The sequence below is a fragment of the Eimeria tenella genome, genomic scaffold, assembly GCF_000499545.2.
Source record: "Eimeria tenella Houghton genomic scaffold, Eth_scaff74, whole genome shotgun sequence".
Taxonomy (NCBI): Eukaryota; Apicomplexa; class Conoidasida; order Eucoccidiorida; family Eimeriidae; genus Eimeria; species Eimeria tenella.
Window position 1 is genome coordinate 92,213 of NW_013543447.1, and position 24,507 is coordinate 116,719.

The window sequence follows — 24,507 nt, forward strand, 5'->3', positions numbered from 1 at the left end:
ACCAGACGTCCGGGGGAAATCTGCAAGAAGTGCGGCGGTGTCGGACACTATGCTCGGGACTGCGCTACGAATGAACGAGGCCGGCCCGAGCAGGTAGAGAAGAGCAGTAGAGCGCCCACCCGTCCTAGCACTGAGAAGACGGAACGATCAAACGTGCGGGCCTAGGCGTGGGTGGAGACGAGCGTTCTAGGCCGCGTAGCCACGGCAAAGGGATGATGTGTGCGGTAGCGACAGGCCCTAATGCTATTCCAGTCTCCCATGAGTTGGGAAACCAACTCTTCCGCACTGCGGGAGGAACTTATAAGAGCGATGAGCGCGCGGAAGGGACTCAGCCATTTCCGGATACGCGACGGGAGTCTGGGTCAGAGTCGATCCTGAGTGAAGAGGCCCCGGACACGACGAAGAATAGCAGCAGGAAGTCTGCAGAGGCAACAGAAGACGGCAATAGGTCAGACGCGACAGAGATTGTGCCACACTGGTGGAGGGAGACTTGCATGAAAGAGTCTTACGGTCAAGGGGGAGCGTTGTGTTGTGCGGGAGCGACGGCGCTACTTCGCGTTGAGCTCGCAGGGAGTCCTTGTGAGGCCCTCTTGGACACTGGAGCTTCGAGAAGCTTCATTAATCCTAAATTAGTCGAACGACTGCAGCTGAAAGTGCGGAGGCTACCAAAAGAACATAGGTTCACCATTGCAACAGGTGCACAATTACACATTGATCGGGTAGCGACGGGATTGACGCTGTGGTGCGGACATACGCGTTTTTCCTGGGACCTTTTAGTGGGACCCGTTCCCTACGACTTAGTCTTGGATTTGGATTGGCTGACGGAACACAAGGTGGCCTGGTATTTCCAGTCAGACAAGCTCCGAACCTATGTGAATGGCCAGTGGTGCGAGTTACCGGTTGTTCAGACTGGTGAAACGACGCTGCAACGTGATAGTCCCACCGTAGTCCACCCAAGGACCCCAGCAGAGCAAGCATACGAGATCTTGGCCAAACAAGTGGCGGGTATGTCAGCCGAGGAGGCAGCTGTATTCCTACGCCCGCCTCCAAGGAGGTATAAGCCCCACGCGAAGACTAAGGCGAAAGCGCGGACAACGTCGCTCGTTCTTCAGGCGGCGGACGACACTAATGATCTCAGGACTCCATTGCACGGTTTGCATCTCATACTGGCTGTGCCCGAAGCTTGTTCGGCAGTGCCCTTAAGGCTCTCGGATGAATGGCAAGGCGCGTTTTGTTGCGCGTTGATAGGGAGTCAACCCACGTCCTCCGGTTGCCGTAGTCCTTTGGCCTCAACCGCCTCGGTGGCAGCGGAGAGTGGAGTCTCCCTGGCCTATGGCAAAACTCGAGCACACTCTATTCGACGAATGGATAAATTCGACAGAGGCGCAGGATATTCCATGTGAGGTTGCCCAGGTGTTGCACGAGTATCGGGCGTTTTTTCCCGATACCTTACCTAAAGGCTTACCTCCGAAGCGCCATCATGATCATCATATTCTCCTGGCGCCTGGAAAACTCCCAGCGAGATCTGCAATCTACCGTATGACCCCAGATCAGCTCACTTTCCACAAACAGGAGACAGCTAAACTATCGGATAATGGTTGGATCGGACCGACCTATTCGCCTATTTGCTCTCCTACGATCACGGTGGACAAACGTGATGATAGCTCCGGGGAGCGGAAGATGCGTATGGTTGTCAATCACCAGGCTCTAAATGCCCTTACGATAGCCCCTGATTTTCCACTACCTCCCATTCAAACCATTCTGGAGCTGCTGGGAGGCGCCAAGTATTTTTCCACCTTGGATCTTGAAGCAGGATTCCATCAAATACGTATGGCTAAGGAAGACCGGTGGAAGACGGCTTTCCGGTCCGTTCTCGGACTATTCGAGTACCGCATGATGCCCTTCGGCCTTAAGGGTGCTCCCGCTACGTTCCAGGCCAATATTAATGCCTACCTACAACCTTTATTGGGCCAGGGCGTTATTGCGTACCTAGATGATGTACTTATCTATAGTTCTGACCTCTCTGGGCACGTCTCTCTTCTGCGACAAGTCCTAAGCATTTTTCTTCGACACCAGTTCTACCCAAAAGTCCGCAAATGTACGTTTGCACGGCAAACAATTACTTATTTGGGTTATACTGTTTCTGCTACGGGGATCAAACCCGCAGAAGACAAAATCGCAGCCATCCGGCATTGGCCAGAGGTGCTGGAGCACGAAACGCAAGTGCGCCAGTTCCTCGGTACCATAAATTACTGTCGCATGTTTATGGGACCGGACTATGCAGACGTTGCCCGGCCGCTGGTTGATCTTAAGCGTAAAGACGTCAGTTCCGAATGGACAGAGCTCCACACTCAAGCGGTGCGACAGCTCAAACAGCGCTTAATCGACTTCTCTACATTACAAGTCCCTGACACGACGAAACCCTTCGAGTTATACACAGATGCCTCTGGTTATGCAATCGGAGCAGTTCTCGAAAAAGACGGTAAACCCATCGGCTTCCTCAGCCAAGTTATGAACCCCACGCAACAGAGATACTCGATCTACGATCAGGAACTCTTGGCGTTGGTCACGGCGCTAGACAAGTGGTCGCATTTGCTCCATGTCTCCAAGGTAACGGCGTACACTGATCATCAAGCTCTAACCCATCTCCAGCCACTCCAAGCATCGAAGCCTCTGCGCGGACGCACCTCCTGGTGGCTAGACTTCCTTGCGGAGTTCCCGGATTTGCACATCACGTATGTTCAGGGAGCGCGCAATCAAGTTGCTGACGCCTTGTCTCGCCGTCCCGGCCTCCCTAGCACCTGCTCGCACGACACACCATCGGCACCGCTGATGCTCGCAACAGGACAAGCGAGCGCGGCTCCCCGCTCTCGCGGTCCGCCTGCCAACTACCGAGAGCTCGCCAGAATTCGCCCGCGTCGCCCTCGACGACGCAGCACGCTGCCTGCGCCTTCCCCTGCGCCGCCGGAACCCAACCCAGAGCCGGAATCTCCAACACTCACAACGAAGCCACCTGCTGACCCCCCTGATGTGCGCTGTTGGCCGCAAGCGTACTCGAAGTGTCCTGTCTTTCGCGTTCCCTACGAAGCCGCGGCAAACCAACCAGAAGAAGCTCTGCAAATCGAGTTTTGTAATCGCCAGTTTACCTTTCGCTACGTAGAGCCTTACCTGCACATCCGCGTTCATGGACTGTGGCGCATCTGCGTCCCACAATTCCCTGAGTTCCTTACTCACGTTCTGCATTCGCATCACAGCCATGTCACAGCCGGCCATCGAGGCGGCCATCGAGGCCAGAAAATGACCTTTGCGGCTCTCAGCAAGCACTACTACTGGCCTGGAATGCGTGCCTACACTACCGCTTATGTTGAGTCATGTACCCACTGTCGCGCATCAAAGTCCATTAACCAGAAGCCTGCAGACCTTCTTCAACAGTTGCTCATCCCTTTTCGTCGATGGGCGCACGTGAGCGTCGATTTCATCACAGATCTTCCCCTTACAACGACAGGGCACGACTCGATCCTTGTCATGGTCGACTCCCTTAGCAAGATGGCTCATTTCGTTCCTGCAAAGAAGTCATTCACAGCAGCAGACACTGTGGAGCTTCTCGCAGACCGCCTTATCCGCTATCATGGTTTTCCAGCGGTGCTCATATCGGACCGCGGCCCCCGTTTCCAGTCGGATCTTTGGAACCAGCTCTGCCGCCGCTTTAACATCAAACGGTGCATGTCCTCGCCCTACCATCCCGAAAGCGACGGCCAAACTGAACGGGTGAACCGCACACTGGAGCAGATGCTTCGTACCTATATCCAATCTGACGAACGCGAGTGGGAGCGTTTGCTTCCGGCCTTGCAACTTGCCTACAACACCACAAGTCATTCATCCACTGAGCTCTCTCCTTTCGAGGTCATGATTGGAGAGAACCCATTGACTGCTGCGGACCTTGATATCGTCGACGCGTTAGCTCCTACGCCCACTCCTCCGATGACTAAGCTTTTCCGACAGCTCTGCCACAGAGCACAGAGTCACATCCTGAAGTCAAAATGGCAGCAGAAGTACTACGCAGACACGAAGCGCCGAGCAGTGGAGTATGCGGTGGGAGACCAGGTCTGGCTCAGCAGCAAGCACCTCCCGCCTTTCAACGGCTGCCCTAAGTTCGAGCCCCGCTACTGTGGACCCTTCGAAGTCATCGAACGCATAGGAACTGTCGCTTACTGTCTCGTTCTGCCTCCCACATATGAATGCCATGACGTTTTCCACGTTTAGCAGCTAGTTCCTCACCGCCCCCGCCCTCCCGCTTTGGTTCCCTCGGCAGCCGATGCTGCCTGGCCTCCTATCCACGATGCAGCAGGCAGTCCCACAGCGGAATACGAAGTCGACTATATTATGGACCAACGCGGCTCGGGAGATGCAGCCCACCTCGTGAAGTGGCGCGGGACCCCTGAAGATCAAGCCACATGGGAGCCAGCTCATCACCTTACTGGCTGCCCGGCTTCGCTTCGCGCTTGGCGCCGCCGCCAGCGAAGACGTCTTCAGGCTCGAAACAACATGGGTCCTTTCAAGGCGTAGACGTACGGGTCCGCCACGTTCCGGCTCCTACAGCACGGGCACCCTTCAATGAGGAGGGGGGAGTGAGCGCTGCACACCGCGTGCGCTCACGACGTCAGTTTTAGAAGGGCACGAAGACTGCAAAGGCAAAAATAATAATGTGTTTGCGATAGGTCTTTTCAGTCCGGCAGGGGGAGAAGTTGTAGTACACAGGCACTACAATGGGGCTGGCTTGTGTCCTAGAGATGATAGCTAGCTAGCGACCTACAAGGGGTCGCGACACTGGAGGAGGACAGAACCCACCTAAGGGGATAAAAATAAGAAAAACCGTCTATTAGTTCTAATGAATACGTGAAATATGCGGAAATTGTGTGGAGACTGGGGCTGGCGAAAGCGCCGGCACCAACAGGGACCTCCTCCACATAGGGCCTAGGAGGTGAGCTCCGAAAAGGAGGCGAATCGAGGAGACGGATTTGAAACACTTTTAAAATTGTCGTATTTTGATGGAATAAGGCTATAGAGACCGAGAAATGGGGCTATACTAGGCGTACTGTGTAGACCTGTTAGAGGGGCAGGAAGCAGCGTAGTCGCAGCAGTAGGCGCCGCGCACTACACATCCCTAATTGAGCTAAGTGAGCTAAGAGAACTAGGTGCGAATTATTAAAGCAAAGTATTTCTAACCCCAGGTACGGAAAAAATAGTTTTATTTCCGGGAACAGCCCCCAAATGTAGTACACCGCGTTCTCTGCAGCGATTACGATGCTACCGGGCCCACAACTTCGGCGTCCTATGAGATCCTCTCTACTATCGACGCAGCTGTCGTGTAACGTCTACCAATTTATTAAAAAGGTCGTTTTGCTTTAAGTTCTATAAACCATATTTCATAAGAGTCGCTGCTCATGGTTCTTGCTGTGTTGGGCCGGTGATGATGTGACCCGCACCGGTGCCGACGTTGTCGGCAGCCCCAATCTTAGGGTATTTGTAGACATTTCTAGTTTATACATGTTAGTTTGCCAATAAATTGCTTTTCTATCTTACTAGTATGAAGTTACAGCGCTCGTCTCAACCTCTTAACCGCTGATAGGTCAACAATTAGCTATCCTCTACAGGTCATCAGTAAGCCCTATTGTAGTGCCTGCGCACTACACACAGGGAAGTGCTTTATGCAATAGAAGGGCTAGGTGTATGAAAACGCCAATTGCGGGCCAGTATCTCGCTGAAACCAGTATGGAAAGTTCCATGTGTTTTTCACGGTACCTTTACTGACCGCCATTGTAGCAGATAGATTTTTTTTTGAGTTCTAGCAACTCCAAATATGCAAGCATCGCCTTTCAAGAGGTTGGCTAATATTTCCTGAGCGAAGGGAAACAGGCCCGCAAAATCAAACCGCTTCAGATTCGAGGGCATCAGAAAAGAGACGATGCAGCGTACAGAGTATGTAGTAGTGCTCGATTACGCCTATTTGTGATATAAGCTAGTGCGGAACTTGTGTTCGCGGCTTCAGCTCCTGGCTGACTGGCATCCGCTGATGCGAAAATTAGATTGGCGTGGCTCTGACCTTTGCTGCTGTCTCCAGGCCTCTCAGTGAAACTACTTATTGCGGACATTGGTCAAGGTTGGACAGCAAAAGCGCTTGCAGCCATGTCAGAATAGCAGATAAAATCCTGACCAGAGCAGTCCCAGCCTGCCGATCATTAAATGTCGTTTTGCCATCTTCGAACTATTTGCAGGCTGCAAATAGAGCATAGATAGCTTGTTTATGGAGCTTCAGCAGCAGCGGTAACCCTGGACGATGTCTGTAGCTGCAAGCTATGAGGCAATCAGGTACGGAGCAGCCAGGCAACTGCTAAGTGTGAAAGGCAGTGAACTTTTAGCCGGGAAAAGGAGACAAACATGCTGAGGCTTGCTGCGTCCAAATCACGCATTGAATCTGGCGAGGATCCAGTTCACGAAGGGATTCCATTTAGGTAGAATATGGCCTGCGATCAATATCCGAGTGTGTATTTTTTACTTTTTGTGCCAGCATCCGGGGGAAATCCGGTATCTGTTGTTGTTAGCGCACTTCGACAAAAATTGGAGTAGAAAATATGTAATGACGGTTCGTTCGAGTATGGTACGGAGAGAGGAGCCCTCAGGAGAACGATCTGCACGCCGCTGCTGCAGAAGCCTGCGATTAACGCAAGCGAGGAAGCCGATAATGCCAGTGGTTCCCAAAAGGAATGCCCTGCCGAAGGCAGTGTGGAATCTCCAAGCATGGCCCGTGAGCGGCGTACTTTCATAGTCACACCGATATGGTGGAAATCATGTTGAAACCTCATACTCTTTTCCTCTGCTCCTGAAGGCCGAATAATTAAGCAGGCCTAGTTCCGGCTTTCCTAGTACGCTAGTTTACTACGGACACTATAGCTCTGTGGTGCTTTCCGTTGCGTAGATGCACGGTAGTGAGCTACAACTCTGCGCATGCTGGGCGCGTTCGAGGCACAAGCACTAGCTATTCCGTATTTTGTGGCTAGCATCGATGCTCTAGAGTGAAGCGAAGCCTCCAAGCCCCCTGGTAGAATGAGATAGATACAAACACAGCAGGCCTGTATTGGGTAGCTATTCGCAGTGTCTGTCTGAAGCACACTCAAATGGCCCCATCAAAATTCGTAATTTCATCAGTCCTCTAACTAGCGCGTGCGGTCTGCTGCTAGCTCCACAAGTAACAAGGTACCACAGTCCCAGAAAAGGCAGTGGAGAACATACACCACGGCCTTTCAACTACTAGGCAGAAGTGAAGAAGGAGCGGGCTAACTTTTGCGATATCCCTAAGGAATAGATTAACTAGAATATTATGCAGAAAAGTGAAGAAAAGGAGAATTTGCGTTCTTGAAGATGAGCAAAGCTTTAGAGGACTGTTTCAGGCGACCAGGTTTGCATTTTGACGAAATGTGAACGCTACACACTGGTCCAGCTCAACAGGATTGCCAAGTGGCTCTTCAGGGGTTTGCACGTAAGTGCTACATCTACAAATACACACTGAGCATGTGTACACATTCCCTGAAGTCCAATTGAGGCTCCCCGTACGAAGGCTCGCTTGAATAGCTAAATCGTGCCTAATTCTACTTAGACGCTCCGATAAAAGGGCGGGTTGCCATTACAAATCTCCTAACACAGTTGGCACCTACTGAGAAATTAGGGTTGCTGGCGGTACTGGCGAAGCAGTCAAATCAGGCGGGAAACTCGCAACACACATGGACAGAAAAGCCGGAATTCAACTCCAGTTCTGGGGAGGGAACCTATGGATGCATCAAAACAAGTAAGGGCAATGTTGCATACCACCTACAACCTCCAGATTTAGGCTCACTTCTAAGTCTCAGTGAGTTGACGGACCTCTGGCTCCCCTAGAGGGACATGAAAGGGAAACCTGCTGCTTTCGCTCCTAAATTATCAGCACAAAGCAGTTGACGGAACTATGATGTGTGTCTCTGGCCCATTTCGAATCAGTTTTCCGAGAAGCAGCGAAGCCATCCACACAGTAGTCATAAAGGAGAGTTGACGGTTTCGACTTCGAGTTGTGGAGGCTGGGCAGCAACGCCTCTAAGAGACAAACGGGAGCGTTGCGTATTGTTTGGTGACAGATGCTCCAGAAACAATAATCACAAACTACCTTCAGTAATCGATCAGCTGTAGTCATCGCTTCTCGTGTAAGGTTTAGGCTTTAGTGCCCGCTGCTGGCGCTCCGCATAGCAAGACCGCCAGGTCAGACGCATCGCATCGCATCTATCTGCAGTTTGGCATGCGTAAACCCTAAACCTTAAACGTGAAATTCTAAACGTTTGTGGCTTTGTGCTGTCTCTTAAGGCGTTTCGCGTACTGCTGCTCTTACCATTTTGCTGCGGTAGCTGGAGGAACTCGCGCCTGCAGCGGAGCCCAACGGGGGCCCTTTCCCCATCTTTTGACTTTTTCGTGATCTAAGTGCGACGGTAGAGCTTACTTCCAGCGTAATTCGGCATAGGTTCTCCTGCGTGTTAGCGGAAGTCTCACTCACTCCCACAAGCGTCCCTGTACAGGTGGTTGGTTAGGGGCTGTCTGTAGCACGCCGGAGGTTTTGTTGCCGCGCGTCTCGCCTCCACAATCCGCTTCCCTGCTCAGCGTGGGGGAACAAGAGGGGTCCCTGGGGGCTCGTTAGCGACCTCACAACGCCTCCTGACATAGCCCTTCCTTGGGGCTGCTCAGAGTGTGGAGCCCGTGCAGTGCTGCATTGAGGGGCCCCAACACATCAAGGGGCCCCCTGTGTAGCTGCTCTCTTGCAGCTGTCAAAGCTGTCACTTCCCCTATGGAGACCGTGTTTCTCGACCCCTCCGACCAGGTGGGGGCAGCTCGGGATGCGGGGGGCGTTTTACCGGCGGATCGCAGTTCCAGCAGCAGCAGAAGTTGGACTCACAATGGTGTCCCACCTTTGCATCAGCAACAGCCGCAGCAACAACAGCGACTACAGCAACAGCGTGCATTTGTGGCAATCAACGAAGTCGGAAGTGAGGCATGCAATGCAGCTTCAAGGGGCCCTAAAGGCGGCCAGCTTGCGGGAGCCCACGCGAGCCCTTCGAAGGCTAGGGGATACTCGATGTACATAAATTGTACTACATGGGCCAGTGACAGCCACGGTCTATTCGACTACGAGTCACGAAATGTCGCGAAAAAGACCTACAGAATCAACTGCATGCGTGAGCTCCTTGCTGCATTTAAGTGTCTAAAGTCACTGTTACTGCGGCTACAGAGCCTGTGCTGGTGCATTCATTCTTTAAAATGACCGCCATGCGGCAAATGAGGGTCCGCGCATCAGAGTGACCAGAACTACACTAACAAGTAACTTTGGCACGAAAGTTACTTGTTAGTGCAGTTCTGGTCACTCTGCCTGCCCTGCAGTGTCTGTTTCTGCGTATGCACCATATGCTGTTGGTGCAGCGGCTTCGCATACTGCTACTAGCTCTTTGTGGTGTTGACTGTAAGAGCGTAGTTGTATCCGACATACTGTTCAGCGCGGCGTCAGTGTGCATGGATTGTTCCGCCCACTGTGAAATTCCTTTGAGCAAAAGAGCAGCTGCAGTTTAGGTTTTGCGTGACTTGCTCTGCATGCTGTTTTGTGGATCTGCACAGCTGTCCTGATGCGTGAATGAGCGGCTTCCCGCCCATTTCGTTCATTGGGTTTTCGTCCAATGTTCCCGTCTTCCATCGCCTTTCCTCCAGTTTTTTTAATTGTCCTTCTCATCGTCTCGAGCTTCGTTTCTGCGTGCTTTTGGCTTTGCTCTGGTCCGTTCATTTCTTTGCATTTCCATTTCTGCCCCCGCATTTCCATCTTACTTTGTGTCTGTTTGTCTAAGCGTCGATTTGACTGCCTTTTGTCTCCTTAAAGCCTACAACTATGTCGGTCTCTCGAACGAGCCCTTAGCAGTTGTCTGCCTCTCCCCGCATCGCTTTTGCCAATATGCCTCCTTCTATATTCACGTCTTGCCCTCTTCACTGCTTTCTCTTTATTTCCGTCCATATTTGGTTGTCTCTTTTCCCCGGTTCACTCGTTTCGGCGAGTTGCCCGAAGAATACGTATGTCCGCGGATCATTAGTTTTTTTTCTTTGTTGTTTCTTCCTGCACCAACGTTGCCTCCTTTTATCTGATTTGATATAGATATAGTGCCCCTTTGGTTCTGCCTTCGCATGCTTGCGTTCAGTGCCTCCGTGACCCTTTGTCTGCCTCTTGCTGTTGCTTCGCATCTTCGCTTGACTATCCACATGCTTGACTGCTTCAGTAATCAACTTCTAAATTTCATGATTTATTTCTCATGTGCTTATCTTTGGCCTCTCACTGTCGACCCGTCCCTCAGCCTTTGTCCCTTTCTCAGTGTATCATGTATCCTGTTTGCTTGCTTGCCGTTGTTGTCTGGTAGATGACTCTTACTGCTGCGTCCGAATAGCGGGTGAGGTCTCGGTGTCACCCGAGGAAGAAGCCCTGGAACTGTTGGAAAAGACTCGCTGTGGAGATGCTGTGGAGGCCAAGGCTCTTCTAAGGATAACTTGGATAGACGGCGCGTACTGCGTGCTTCCACCCTTACCGCCGTCTACTGCTCTTGCTGGTGCTGCTTCTGCTCCGGCTGCTGCCGCTGCTGCAGCCAATCCTGCTTGTGGCACAACGGCTGCAAGGACGCCGGAGCAACCATCAGCTGCAGCAGCACCCGAATACACACAACAGCAGCAGCAGCAGCAGCAGCAGCAACAAAGGCGGCCAGCTCTTGGGGAAGCTCCGGGGGAGCCGGCCGCTGATGGGCCAGCAAGACATGTAGCATCTCGTGTCCCCACTACAACAGATCGGTTGCAGAGGGAGCAGCGTACTAGGGAGGCGTCGTCAGCAATCAGCAATACAGATGAGCAGGCGGCAGCAGCAGCAGCTGCACAAGCAGCAGCCGCCGCTGCAGCAATGCAAGCGGCTGCCACAATAGCAGCAGCGGAAGCAGTGCAGGCAACTGTGGCAGGAGGAGTGGCTGACGGAGCAGCAGAAACTGACGCCCATGGTGCTGCCCGCACAGGCGCAGAAACAGGCGGCCGAGGGTCTGAGACTCCAGAAGCAGCTGCTGCAGCTGCTGCAGCAGCTGCTGCGGTGATTGCCGCCCCAGCAGCAGCTGCTGCAGCCACTCCTGCCGACGCGTCAGCAACAGCGCTACCTGGGAGAACAGGGCTAGCAGCAGTTCGCGGATCCAATTCGCGAACGGGGGCGCAGGCAAATCGTGCGGAGGTCAGCAGTAGCAACAGTAGGAGCAGCAGCAACAGTAGAGCGACTTTTGGGCATCAGTAGACCCGGTTGCTTCTTTATTTACCTTGCTATTGCTACTGCTCTCAGGCGGACAAGGTGTGGCTGGTGGTTCGGAGTCTGCGGGACTGCGGCGGCGTTCGTTTGGTAGAGGGTGATATCCTGAAACTAGGAAGGTTCCGCCTAAAGGTCAAAGAGGCTGTGCTTAATCAGCAGCAAGCGCTTCAAGCCACAGCCAGGTATCCCACAGCTAGATGCTGACGGGGCTAGGCACCAGTTTCCAGTGATGTTATGGAGATTAGGTTCCAGAGCTGACTCGTCCCAGACTAGTACTGGATTTCTTGCTGCTGTTGTCCTGCCTTTGTCGCTGCTGCTGCTGCAGGCAGCGCCCTCACCTGGGAGATGTTGACGACTGTGAAACAGTAGCGCCAGAGCCAGAAAGTGCAGCAGCAGCAGTTGCAGCAGCAGTGGGAGACAATGGCTTTGACTCCGGTGAAGAGGTGGTTCCTGATGCAGTTGCGGATGGCGAAGACGCTGCTGCAGCTGCCGCTGCTGCAGTGGAAGGTGCAGCAGCAGCAGCAGCCGCTGCTGCTGTTTCTGCTAACTGTCCTGTTCCCTCCGCGGCGGAGCAGCCCGTGTTCAGCACGCTGCCGAGCAGAGAGGCCTTTGGCCCTTCGCCCGTAGCGACGCATGCTGCAGCAGCTGCAGCAGCAGCAGCAGCTGCTGCAGCTGCTGCTGCAGCACTGCCGCCAGGGTCTCCACTGAGGGCTGTGGCAGCTGCAGCGGCAGCAGCGGGCAGCCGGGCTGCACTGGCAGGTCCGCTATCCCGTTGCGTATCTGAAGGCTGTCTTCTCACTCCAAAGGGCTCAGGTGTAGGAGGGGAACTTTTCTACGAAACGGGAGAAGTGGGAAGCCATTCAGCGGATGGTATGTGTATCTAAACGGGCGTATGCGCATATCTTCCGTGTAGACTTTCACCATCCGCTGTAGTCGCCTCGGTTGGGAAGCTACAAAGCGGCCGCAGAACTTCAGGCGTCATGAGGTGCCTCAGCGTTTACGGGTTGAGAATGGCAAAACTGCAGCAAAAGCTGCCGCTGCTGTTGCTGTTGCAGCTACTGCGTACATGCTGCCTTGTCTTATTCAGGAGCTTCGGCAATGGGTCTTCGCCCCCTCAGTGCCGATGCGAGAGCCAGCAGAAGGTGGGTGTGGGTTTTACTAACAGCAAGGGCGCAGGAACAGAATTACGTACCACTGTAAATTTGAGGGGAGATTAGATCATCTGCCGCACTTTATCGTGGACTCAGCTTTTGCTGTTTTGCATCTTGCCGCTGCTGCGGTGGCCGTTGCTGCTGCTGCTGCTGTTGCTGCCTCCTGAAAGTGGCGTTGTTTGCATGTGCCTGCCTCTTGTTGCTTCAGCAGTCTCTTCTCTCGTCCCGCCTGTCGCATTTGCCTCTGTGAAGCATCAGAGGATGATGATCCAGATACGAACCCACTAGTAGCTCCCTGCCGCTGCAAAGGTAGACTCGTGGCTTTTTTTAGGTCCCAAGACTCTCTCACCCTGACCCGTTGGCGTTTCTAAACCGCGCCTGCGTCAATGTGTAGTAACGTTGAATTACACTAGCGTATTGTAACCTGACTTCCTCGTTTGGACGTTTTACCAACTGGAGTTGTATCAAGTCTTTGCTGCTCGTTGGGATGTCCTCTTCTTCTCCGGCCGTAGACCATTTATTCGAGACACATTGGCCGGAGTACAAAGTTGTTCTTGCGTGTGTTGCTGCTCTGTGCTGCTCAGGCAGCATGCAGTTCGTGCATTTGCAATGTCTCCGCACGTGGATGGAAGGCCGACTTAATATTCGCAATGTAAGCCCTAGGTCCTTACTCTCTCAGGTGGCCTCGCGGCAGTAAAAACATTCAAGATTTACTATCAAGGAAGTGGGGTTTTGTTGTGGCTTCAGGACGGCTCGACTGTCGGATATTTCCTCCGCTCTTTGGACTGTGAGTTTCCACATAGTGTCGGAATTGATGTAGTTAGCTGCTTAAGAGCAAGCTAGAAAGCTAGTGAGCTAGCTAGGCTGCAAAGCTATCGAACGGGCAGTTTTCCTGCAACCACTGAAAGTGCTGTCTTCATATATTGGTGCCCCTCCAGGTGAACTGTGCAAAGCACCTTATCCGTCTCTGGTGGAGGCCAACAGGAAGGTGATAGAGCTTTTTGCAATTCCTAGACCTCAGTATCCTTACTTTATTCTGGGTGAGCTTTACGTCCTTAACTACGGCCATTTCGCCAGGTGGCCAAGCTGAGCTGGCGGGCGTCTGGGGTCTTGCTAGTGGGATCGCGTGCTGTCTGCACCATCATTTGTCGGTTTCGTTGTGAGTATGTCCTGCCTTTTTCTTGACTCACAGCGAATGCGGTGTTTTTCATTTTTCTTGCCTTCGAAATTCCTCACTGCAGCTGCAGCTCAGCGCTTTTACATACACATGCTTTGCCTGCTTGAGACCATTGACAAGATATACCTAGATATAGACGGTTTTATGGGGTGGCAGAAGTTTACTATCTGTCTGCTGCTTCCGTCTTCGCAGAGCCACGCAGCACTCATCCTACCGCAGCGGGAGGCACGGCGCCGCCCAGGGGCCTCCATGTTGTCTCTCTTTCCAGCAGGAGAGTCGCACGACTGGGAAGGGGTCACGACTCGGATATCCGACTTAGTGACATATCTGTCTCCAGATTTCATGCAGTCATCAGGCACCAACAGGTGTGCGAGCACGGGTCGAGTCAGGCTGTAGGGTTGGGACACAAGGCTTGCATGGCGTGTAGCCAGGCTCTTTACTATTTACGCTTTATGTTCGGCTTCTCACACACCCCAAATAGGGCTTTACGGTCAGGGCCAAGTGCTTTGTTTCGAAAGCATCGCGCTTTTTCTGAAAGGTTTCTGGTTTGTGGGCTAGAACAGCAGCTGAGTTTATTTAGGTCCAAGGGTTGTGCCGCGTAGTGGCTTGCTTCGTTTCGAAAGCATCGCGTTTTTTCTGAAAGGTTTCTGGTTTGTGGGCTAGAGCAGCAGCTGAGTTTATTTAGGTCCAAGGGTTGTGCAGAGTAGTGGCTTGCGATTTGCGGTTCAGGGAGGTTTTTTTTTAGAAGATCAGAGGAGTAAATTCGGCACCCTTGTGGAACTTAAGAGGCCCCTAAAACTTGAGAGGTGGATCAGCGGGGTATCATTTCAGGTGAACAAGCACTTCATGGTGCCTCTTCTTTGTATGCTTCTTGTTTTTTGCTTTACATGGGCGTGCGTGTGCCTGCGTGTCATACGGGGTATGCTAAGTGGTTGCGCCGAGCGTTTGGGCGCTTTTTCGCTTTGCTTTTTTGCTTTCTCTTTTCCGTTTTCGCAGCATCTGTCTTCTGTGTGTATCCCTGTCCACTAGCTCCCAGTCTCCAGTCTCTATTCGTTTTCCAAATCTTCTTCTTGACTTCTGTCTGCCTGTTCTGTGCTTGCGATGTGCCAGGTTCCTTTATGCTGTATATGCCTCTGGCTCAAATCTATCCCCTGCTTCGTGTCGAGTTACCTGTTACCCATCTTACGTTCTTCGCAACTCTTTTCTTGCCTATTGAACCGCTGCTTGCGCCATACCCTGCGCTGCTTCTGTTGCCCGTGCCTCTGCTGCTGCTCTGCCACTGCTGATGCTTCGCTCCTGTTCATGTCTGGATGCTGATGATATCGCCTGCTGCTGCTCCACCTCTTGTGTTTTGGCTGCTGCTTGCGTTCTCAGGTCGGCCGCACAGTCATTTCCATCTCCATCCGGCGGCACTGGAACTTCATACCTTCGTGCCTTCGTTCACAGAGAAGCATTGAGTCAGGTACGGTTCCAAGCACAAACCAGGGATGCAGAAATTACTCGCCACCTATTGCGCCAGGGGCGACACCAGGAGCACCAACCCAAGCTGCAGTAGTTACAGCAACGATGCACTGTCAATCCCATTGGCCTTCGTGTTTCTTATGTGTCTTGTCAGATGTCAGGTTTATTGATTCTGCGGGGCCTCAAAGCGTTCCTGCAGCGCTTGCAGGCTTCAATTGGCATTCTCTTCTAGGAGGGGGAGCGGCGGGGGGGCCCTCGGGGACCTCTCGGCTTGCAGCCCTCATGCATCGGCAGACCGCAGCGAGCCCAAGGCATCAGCAGGCACCAGGAGCTGTACCTGCTGCGGACGCTGCTGATGTTGGTGCCGCTGCTGGTGCTGGCGGTCCTGTTGCCGCTTCTGCCCCAGCTGCTGCTGCAGACACAGGTTTGGCCTCGCAGCAGCCACAGCCGGAGCAACAAAGCCAAGAAGAGGCTCCAGCACATCACGGCGAGGCGCCCACCCCAGGGGACTTTGCAGCCGACCAGGACGACAGTAGGCGCATGGCGGATACACAGCAGCAGCGGCAGCTGCTCCGGCAGCAGATACAAGAATTGCAGCAACGAGGAGTAGTTGATGGGGGCTCCTCAGCAACCCCACAAAATGCCTCCACTCTTCCCACAGGCAGTGTGACTCAACAGTGAGGCAGGAAGCCCCTTGCCAAAGATTGCCATCTTGCTGTGGAAAGGTGACTGTGGGTTCTCGGAGGGAGCCCCCAGAGGGGCTTCTTGCATCTGAATAATGCGCACAGCTGCAGGCATTTCCGGACCCCTGCTCCCCAGCTAGCTGACTTTTTGTCTGCCTGTTGGTTCCCAAGAGTGGCTAGTATGCCTTGAAATGCTGGGGCTGCAGACGGAGTGGACTTTATTCGGGCCTAGAAGTGTCTTCGGGAATCCTTTGTGAGAAAGGCATGATGGACCGTGCGGTTCTCAAGAAGGCAGCGTAATTGCACACTCAGTCTGGGGGCTAGCTTATTGGCGAAAGGGCTCCTGAAGGCGGGTCAAGTACATTTTGTAAAACATATATCATGTATATTTATATACGTAAGCGATCGAGGCTCCGTTTACTCTTGAGCTGGAGGCTTCCGGGGGCACCTTTGCTAGTGGGGCAGTACCTCTTCAGTGCCATTCTAAGCAGCGGCAGGAAGCTGCGCAACAAAGTCCTTTATGATCTTTGGTAGGGGCTCCTGTACCTGAGATTTGCCCCCCCTGTGTGTCTTCCAGAGGCGGTGCCTCAGGGGAACCCTTCAAAGTTCCTTAGAAAGTTGTGTGGTGATGATTGCATGCAGCAGCACCAGCAACACAAGAATATACACTGGGGCGAAACTGCCCCAAAAGTGTCCGCTTATGAGCGAACGCGTGCACACGCATTTGCAAATCCGCGCAGCGGCTCCACGGTATTCGCATGCAAATAAACACATGCATGCAGGCCTACGTTTGCGTGCACGCACTTGCATGCAGCTGCATGCTCGCCGCAACTGTAGTTTCCTGGCTTTTGTAATCAACCCTCAATTCGCTACTCCCTAGTACACATCCACAAGGGATGTGCTTCGCATCACTAGCATGCAGTAGTTACTAGTTCTTGAGCTGTCTAAGGTCACCACTTGAAAGTCAGGGTAGGGGACTGCGGGTTTTCCTGCTGCAGCAGGTGCTGCTGCAGCTGCGTATGCGCGGGAGGGCTCCTCAAGAGGAGAGCTATAGCTGTGTCTGCTGCTCTACGGAGTTGAGTGGGAGTACTAGGGCCCTTCGGGGCCCCAGAAGTGTATCTCCACATTCCACATAGTAGCAGCTGCACTCGCTGCAGCTGTCGCTGCTGCTGCTGCTGCTGCTTCGCCGTGAACTCTCTAATGTACAGCGCCGCAGCGCGCAGCAAAATGGCTGACAGTGTAAACTGCGGAGGAGATCCTTCACCTTGCTGCCGGCTCGAGTGACGCTTCTGTTGCTGCAGTGGGCACGAAAAGGGATAACTGCTCAGATTTAAGGCGGGCGGGGCTGCGCGTAAGGCCCGCCTAATACATAGCAGCAAATTGCCTCGCTGCGGCTTTGCACCGATCGCCTCTTCGAGCTGCTCCAGGATCTGCTGCTGCAGTAGCAGTAGCAGCAGGGGCTGAATGCAAAACTCCTCAAAAAGCGCTGTTGCTGCGTCTACTCGTTGTGGTCGGCTGCCGCTCGGCGCTCTTCGGCTACTGCTCCTGCAGTTGCTGCTCCTGCTGCTATCCTCGTTTAGAAAGGAGCAACAGAGCAGACTGCACCAAACCAGCAGCAGCATACAAGGAGGGGACAAAGTGTTTTCATTTTGTTGCTCTTGTAGTTCCTGCTCCAGAAGTAGCTGTCCCAAGGAGCTCTCACTGTGCTGCTGCTGCTGTAGCTCGGTATACAACTGAGTCTCCATCAGGTAGAGGCCCCGTATCAGATCCACAGCGCGGGATACATCGCCCTGATTGCAGCAAGCCGCAGCAAGTGATAGGTACGGATGGTTTGCTGCCTTCCGCAGCAGCCGCAAAGCTGCCTCCGTTTCTCCCCTTGCGCTACACGTCAAGCTCCCGGCTTCTGCGGCCGGTGCTGCTGCTGATGATGCTGCATCAGTTGCTGTTGCTGCTGCTGCTGCTGCCGCTGCTGCATCGATAGGGGACGGGAGAGATGCCATCTGCAGCAAAGCGACTGTGACAGACAGACATTGGCTCCCCCGCGTTTGCTGCAGTGCCTCCTGGTGCACTTCCTTCCGCGGGCCCTCCACTTCTTGCCGACGTGGCTGATGAAGGCCAGCAGCTGCAAGGCAGACTGAGGGTGAAATTCCAGCTTCGGTGCGCGTTGCTGCCACTGTTTGCTGCTGCTGTTGCTGCCTTAGAAAAGCTCCTACCTGGGGTCGTGCGCGCCTCAGAAGTCGCGCCGTCGCCATTGCTGCTGCACTTTCGGCAGCAGCAGCGGCACCAGCAGACAGTGGCGTGCAGCAGCAGCAGCCGCGGCTGCAGAGCTGCCGATGGATTCGAGGGTCACCCAAGTGGCCTTCCAGGGGGCCCTCAAAGAGGCTCATATCCTCCTCTGCCGCTGATTCCTCAGCTGCAGCAGCCTGCTGTTGCCCTGCACTGCTCTCCGTTTCTTCGGTCAAGCTGCTGCTGTTGCTGCTCACGCAGCTGCTGGTGGTGGTCCTGAGAGCTCCCAGGAGACTCTCGGGAGGTCCCCGTGCAAGCAGCAGCGCAGAGGCTTTTGCAGCTGCATCAGTTGCCTCAGGAGCATCGACAACTGCTGCAGATGACCTTTCTACTGCTGCTGCTGCTTTTGCTGTTGCTGCTCCTGCAGCTGGTTCCGCTGAGTTTGTCGGGACTTGCTGCACTGACGGCTCCGTAGGTGAATCAGTTTGCTGCCGGAATCCTGGTGCCTCTGTCTCTGATGCTGCTGCTGCTGCTGCTGCCAGATCTGGTGCATTCTGGCCACAGCTTTGAACTTGCTCAGGAGAGCAGACAGGACGCTCGTTGTGCCTGGGCTCTAAAAACGGGGAAGAACAGCTGCTTGCTGCTGCTGCTGACGCTATTACTGCTGTTGCTGCTTGTGCACCAAGTGCAGTTGTGGTCTGTGTGGCTGACGGGGACTGCACAGACAAATGGCCCTGGCTGTACTTCCCCGCTCCCCACGGGCTGTGGCGGAAGGCCCCACTTTCAGTGAGTCCCCAAGCTGTATCAGAAGCCCTACGAGCCTCAGCTGCTGTTCTTGATGTTGCTGCAGTTGTTGCAGTTGCTGTTCCTGCAGTGGCACGTTGATTTTCAGGTGTGCAGTTAGCTAGGAGCACCACAGGTGCAGCAGCAGACACACGTACAACTGATGCAGGGCCTCCTTGAGGGCTATGTACCCTTGTATCTCCGCCCTCAGGTGATGTTTCAGCAGCAGCTGAAGCTGCTGCTGCTACGAATGCTGCTGCTGTATTCGGAGAAGCAGCAGGCTCTGTTGCAAGGTGTTTTGGTTCCGTTGCTGTAGATGTGGCTGCTGCTGACCGACCTTCATCAACGTCCATGTGCTGAGAAGGCTGCTCGGGCCCCTGCTGCAACAGCTTCATCTGCTGTTGCAGAGATGCAAAACTGAGCCTGCTACTATCCCTGTCGCCGCCCTCCGCTGCAGGAGCAGTAGGGTCTTTTGCAACACCTGCTGCAGCTTCCGTTTGCTCTACCGCTGCAGAAACAAGCTCTGCTGTAGTGGCAGTGATCGCTGCAGAAATGGCTTTTGGCCAGTTCGCAAGTGCAGCTTTTGGCGCAACAGTTGCTGCTGCTGTTGCTGCTGCTGCTGTCGCTGCTGCTGCTGTCGCTGCCAAAGGCGCGGATAAGACCTTTGTTGCCCCTGCACTGCCTGATGCAGCTCTGGGCATGTCCTTATCTTCGTGCTCTGCTGCTGCAGCAGCGGTTCTCTTTCTCTGGACAGCAGCAGCAGAGTCGGCTGCTACGGCATCCGCAGCAAGTGAGCTACACAGATCTCCAGCGAGGCGCTTTCGCTGGGGGAGAGGGCAGTCCGCAGGTTCGGGCCCCCGCTTGAGGGCTTTGCGTTCTGCTGTTGCTGCTGCTGTGGCTCTTCGTGCTGCTGTGGCTGTTGACCCTGCTGAAGCTGCGTCCGCACGTCTCGTTGCATTCGCTGCGGGAAAACGGTGGCTGCAGGGTGTCGCGACACCAGCAGCTGCTGTTCTTTTTGTCGCTGCGGCTTCGGCGCTTTTTGCCGCTACTGAGGTTGCTGCTGCTGTTGCTGGTGACGCTCTCACTGCTACAGGCGCCATTTCTGCTGCTGCTGAAGACGCTGCCGTCCTTGTTGCTACTGCCGTAGCTGCTGCTTCCGCTAGAGGCCTCGGTTGGAGCTGCTGCTGCAGCAACGGGAGGCTCGAGACGGATCGACTTCTTCTACCTGGAATTCTCCAAAAGGCCCTCTGGGGCCCTCGTCGCACTCCCGCCGCCGTCACTGCTGCGGCGGACTGCTGTGGCCGCTGAGGGATTGCAGCAGCAGGCAAGTTGGGGGTGGAGACCGACCTCCTGGCTCGAGCTGCAGTTGCTGCTCGTGCTGCTCGTGCAGCAGCAGCAGCGGCAGCTGCTGCTGCTGCTGCTACTGCTGCTGCTATTTTTGTTGGAGGGCGCAGTAGGCTTCTGGTAGTACTTCGTGGCACGGAAGCTGCGTGGCGTTGCTCCTCTTGGTGGTGCACTGATTGCCGTTGACGCTGTTGTAGCTGTTGCTGCTTCTGCTGTACCTCTTCCTGCCGCAGCAACCGCTCCTGTTGCTCTCGCGTCCTCTGTTGCTGTGATTTCTGCTGGAGCGGACTGTGGTGGGACAATTCTGCTGCTGGCGCAGCCTCTCCAAGTGCTGCAGCTGTTGCTGTTCGTGCTACTGTTTCTCCCTGTGCTGCTGCTGCTGCCGGCTCAGGTACTATTAGCGCTGCTGGTGCAGGCCCCAGCGCTGCCAGTGGGTCTTCCGCTGCTGCTTCAGCAGCTTCCGCTCCCACAGTTGCTATTGCTGTAGCTTCTACTGTAGCTGCTGCTTCTTCAGCTTCCGCGCCTGTAGCTGATATAGCTGTAGCTGCTGCGGAGGCTGCTGCTCCTGCAGGTCCCGCTTTTGAAGCTGCTGCTGTTGTAGCTACTGTTGGTGTAGCTGCTCCTGATGCAGCTGCTGCTGTAGCTGCTGCTGCTTTAGCTGCTGCTTTAGCTGCTGCTGTTGTAGCTGCTGCTGCTGTGGCTGCTGTTGCGGCTGTCATTTCTGCCCCTGTAACTGCAACAGAAGTGGGTGCTGCTGCAGCCGCCACTCCTGCAGCTTCTGCTCCTGTAGCTGTCACTGCTGTGGCCGCGGCCGGAGCTGCGGCTTCTCCCGGAGCTTCTGCTCCTGTAGCTGCTGCTGCTGCTGTAGATTCCGCTGCAGCTGCTGCTTCTGCAGCTTCTGCTCCTGTAGCTGCTACTGGTGTAGATTCTGCTGCAGCTGCAGCCTCCCCAAGTGGTACCGTTGCAGCAGTAGCTGCAGCAGTAGCTGCAGCAGCACTAGGTTTCGTTTCCGAGGTAGCAGCTGCTGCCTTCCCGAAAGCAGCACTCCATGTAGAAACTTGTAACTCCTGCGTAACGGTAGCTGCAGCCCCATCAGTTATTACAGAGCCCGTAACCGCGTGTCGCGGTAGAAGGTCTGCTGTTGCAGCAGCTGCTGCAGCAGCTGCTGCGGCTGTTGCTGCTGCGGTGGCTAGCTGCAGAGTTGCTGCTTCTGCCGCCGCTTCTGGTGTGTTCGTTTCAGCGGGAGACATCCACAAGGAAGCCGCCGCAGGCGCAGCAGCAGCAGGACCTGCAGCACCTGCTGCAGCAGCAGGAGAGGCGGCTGCTGCGGTAGCCGGGCTACGCAGCAGATTGACCAGAGGCCCCCGCAGCAGCAGCGGGGTCCCCTCATCTGACCGGCGAGCCCCAAATGCAGGTGTGTGCATTATTGCTTGAGGCTCGTGAGCCCCTACAAACAGAGGCTGCTGCTCATCCAGTTCCACTTGCTGCTCCTGCTGCTGTTCAGGAACAGCAGCCGGGGCGCTGCAGCAGACGCCCTCGGGGCCCAGAGAAGAAGGAGAGCCCTGTAGAGCCTCGGACGCCTGCAGTTCTGTCTGCAGCTCTACGGGCAACGAATGCACCTGCCGCAGTACTGGTGCTGCTGCTGCGGCTTCAGTCACTGCTGCCGCTGCTGCTGCTGCTGCTGCCTCGGACGCTGGTGCTTCCGGCGCTCCTTCTGTGGCTTGTGAGGGCGGCGCTGTGATGCTGCTCACGCAGCTAAGAGGAGACAGAGGACTGAGACAGTCCGACGGAGAGGAAGCCAAAAATTCTACAGTGTGCCGCCCAGCGAACAGAGGGCTGCTCGTGGGCGGCGCACGAGTCTCTAGGGTGACCCGCTCTGCAGGCCTTTCAGGTGTCTCTGCTGCTGCTGGTGCTGCTGATGCTGCTGTTCTTGTTGCTGCTGAAGTTGTTGCGGGCGCTAGCGACGTATCTGGTGCTGCTGGCGACAGGACTGAAGCAACAGTGGGTGCCCTCGCGCTGCTACTGCCGCTGCCATTGCGGAGGCGGGGAGGCCCTGCCTCAGCAATAGTCCTAAAGAAGGCTCGGGCTGCAGACCGGGAGAAAGTCGAGCCCCGGTGCCCCCTATAAGACGCTGAGCGTGCGCTGCTGCTGTAGCGGAAGGGGCCTCTTTGGGGGGCCCTGGCAGGTGGTGTGCACGAGAAGGAACCGGCATACACAGCGCCTCGAGGGACCCCTGGAAGAGCCGTGTCGTGAGCTGCAGAAGAGGGAGGGGTCTCTGATGCAGCTGCTCCCTTTGCTGCTTCATCTGCAACAGGGGAGGGCGCTGCTGGGACCCCTTCGCGCGGTGGTGAGGGCATGATGCCGGATCCCTCCAGTTTCTGTAGAGGGACCCGCGGCTTTTCAAAATTCAACGAATGAAACATCTACGCTCATGCAATACACTCGCATCAACCGCAGCAGCGGCAGCGGCAGCGGTGCCAGGTGGGGTTGTTGTTTGCACAGTGGGCACAAGCCCCTTCTGCCTTAGAGCCAGCAAAGGGCCCGGGGGGCCCCATTCTTTAGAACAAGATGATAAATTCGAGGTTTTTTGTCTAAACTTTCTGATTTCCCCAGGCGAGTACTGCGGATCCGTGGGCAGTCGCTCTCAATACAACTGCTGTTCCACTGACTACAAAAAGTGCCCAAGGCCCGTTCTGTCAGTCAGACTTCAGTCGACCAGAGCTCTACATGGACAACGTATTTGAAACTAATAAATTAATCAACTAAAATTTTATTCGGAAACTTTTGTCGTTTTATTTTCTTCTTTATTAGCTGGGCATCTTCAGACGAGGGTCTCAGCGAGCCTGCTTCTCTGTCGCCTGTCGCCAGTGGGCCCCCCAAGGAGTGTCTTTCTATTTTCACAGAGCTCGCCAGAGAAACGGTGTAGCCCTGCTTCAAAACATATTTCATTGTTTTGCTTGGCTTTTGCTTGCCTCAAGATCTTTCCCTTTCCCCCAACAGGCTAGGGGCCCCGCCGGCAGCGTGTGCTCACGCCGGCTACACAGCGTGGAGGCCCTCCCCGAGGGCCTGTCCCTTTTTCTAGGACTCCCCGGCTGCTTGCCTGTCTTCTGAGCCTAGGAAATGGCGTCCCAGTCTGCTGTCGAAGCTGGGGTCTCCAGAGAGGCCCCTGACTTGTGTCCGGAGAAGTCAGTATGGCCCCCCGCAGGACCTGCCTAGCATTCCCCTTCAGCTTGCACAGGACTGGCCCTCAACGGAATTCTGGGGGCCCCTCTGACTTGCCTAGGCCCCTAAGATTGCTGTGGCCGAAACACCTCTTTGCTTTGTCTGCAGTTTGACTCCAGCTGAAATCGTTGACAAGATAATGGAATTGCAAGAAGAGCTCTCGGGTTCGGCTTTTGGTGCCTCTTTTTCTGCTGCGGTCCTATATGATGCTTCTTTTGCTGCCGATGCTGCTGTTTTTCTGGCGTTTTTGAGGATGCTTCCACTCTCGGTGCTGCTGTTTCTGCTTTCCCTGCTGCTTCCCGCTGCTTCTAGTTTTGCTGCTGCTGGTACTAGAGGCCACCGATGCTGGCGTTGTTGCTTATCGTATTCCAAAAGTAGGGGCAGGAAAGGCCAAAAGAGCCAAATATGGGCCTAGTCAACTGCGTAGAATTCATAAGCCTGCTGCTGCGGCCGCTACTATGTGTTGCCACTACTGCTGCTTCAGATTTGTCCTACCAAGTGGAAGCTGTTCGCCTCTCCAACTCTACTTTGAAGCAGGAGAACGAGGGGCTACAGGAAAAGATCAACATCCTCAAGCATCAGCTGGGCTATGCTCCACAGCAGCAGCAGCAGAACCTCCAGCACCAGCAGCAGGAACTCCAGCAGCGGCAGGACCCCCAGCAGCAGCAGCAGCAGGATCTACAGCAGCAGCGACAGCAGCAGCGTGACCTCCTGCAGCAGTACCAGCAGCAGCAGGATCTCCGGCAAGAGCAACAACAGCAGCAGGGTCCCCACAAGCAGCAACAGCAGCAGGCGGCATCCGCCAGCGATGAAGAAAAGCCCGCATGTGCTGCTGCCCCAGTAGAGGCCGCGCATGCAGAGTCTAATTCCGAAGCCTATTCTCCTCCACTGGAAGAAAAGAAGCAGCTCTCTACGGCGAAAGCAGCAGGAGAGGAGCCCAGTGGCGGGGATGCTGCTTAGTGCGGCTTTCTGCGGTCGCCTTAAGATTTTTTGGGAAGCTGTAGAGCTGCAGCATAAACTACGTTTTAGGGTTACCTAAGGGCCTCCCCTGTACAGTGTAGACGGGCTAAAGAGCCT

At 54.7% G+C, this 24,507-nt stretch overlaps 3 protein-coding genes across 3 annotated transcripts, besides 1 other annotated feature; 2 read left to right on the forward strand and 1 right to left on the reverse strand.

Moving 5' to 3' along the window:
• Window positions 1–4,743: part of a repeat region that runs on past the window's edge.
• Window positions 4,744–8,863: 4,120 nt separating this feature from the next.
• Window positions 8,864–15,853, forward strand: ETH_00013820 (forkhead-aasociated domain-containing protein, putative; the record flags this gene model as incomplete). Its single annotated transcript, XM_013378128.1, has 13 exons — window positions 8,864–9,251; window positions 10,470–11,311; window positions 11,417–11,565; window positions 11,709–12,253; window positions 12,471–12,525; window positions 12,743–12,843; window positions 13,119–13,186; window positions 13,282–13,321; window positions 13,473–13,574; window positions 13,904–14,076; window positions 14,441–14,542; window positions 15,086–15,173; window positions 15,327–15,853. 13 exons carry the CDS (start codon window positions 8,864–8,866, stop codon window positions 15,851–15,853), a joined length of 3,180 nt encoding a protein of 1,059 aa, XP_013233582.1.
• Window positions 15,854–16,805: 952 nt separating this feature from the next.
• ETH_00013825 (uncharacterized protein) lies at window positions 16,806–22,631 on the reverse strand (the record flags this gene model as incomplete). Its single annotated transcript, XM_013378129.1, has 1 exon — window positions 16,806–22,631. The coding sequence occupies one exon, from the start codon at window positions 22,629–22,631 to the stop codon at window positions 16,806–16,808; it is 5,826 nt and encodes a 1,941-aa protein (XP_013233583.1).
• Window positions 22,632–23,835: 1,204 nt separating this feature from the next.
• ETH_00013830 (uncharacterized protein) lies at window positions 23,836–24,390 on the forward strand (the record flags this gene model as incomplete). The annotated part of the gene is made up of 1 exon (XM_013378130.1): window positions 23,836–24,390. One exon carries the CDS (start codon window positions 23,836–23,838, stop codon window positions 24,388–24,390), a length of 555 nt encoding a protein of 184 aa, XP_013233584.1.
• Window positions 24,391–24,507: the final 117 nt, after the last annotated feature.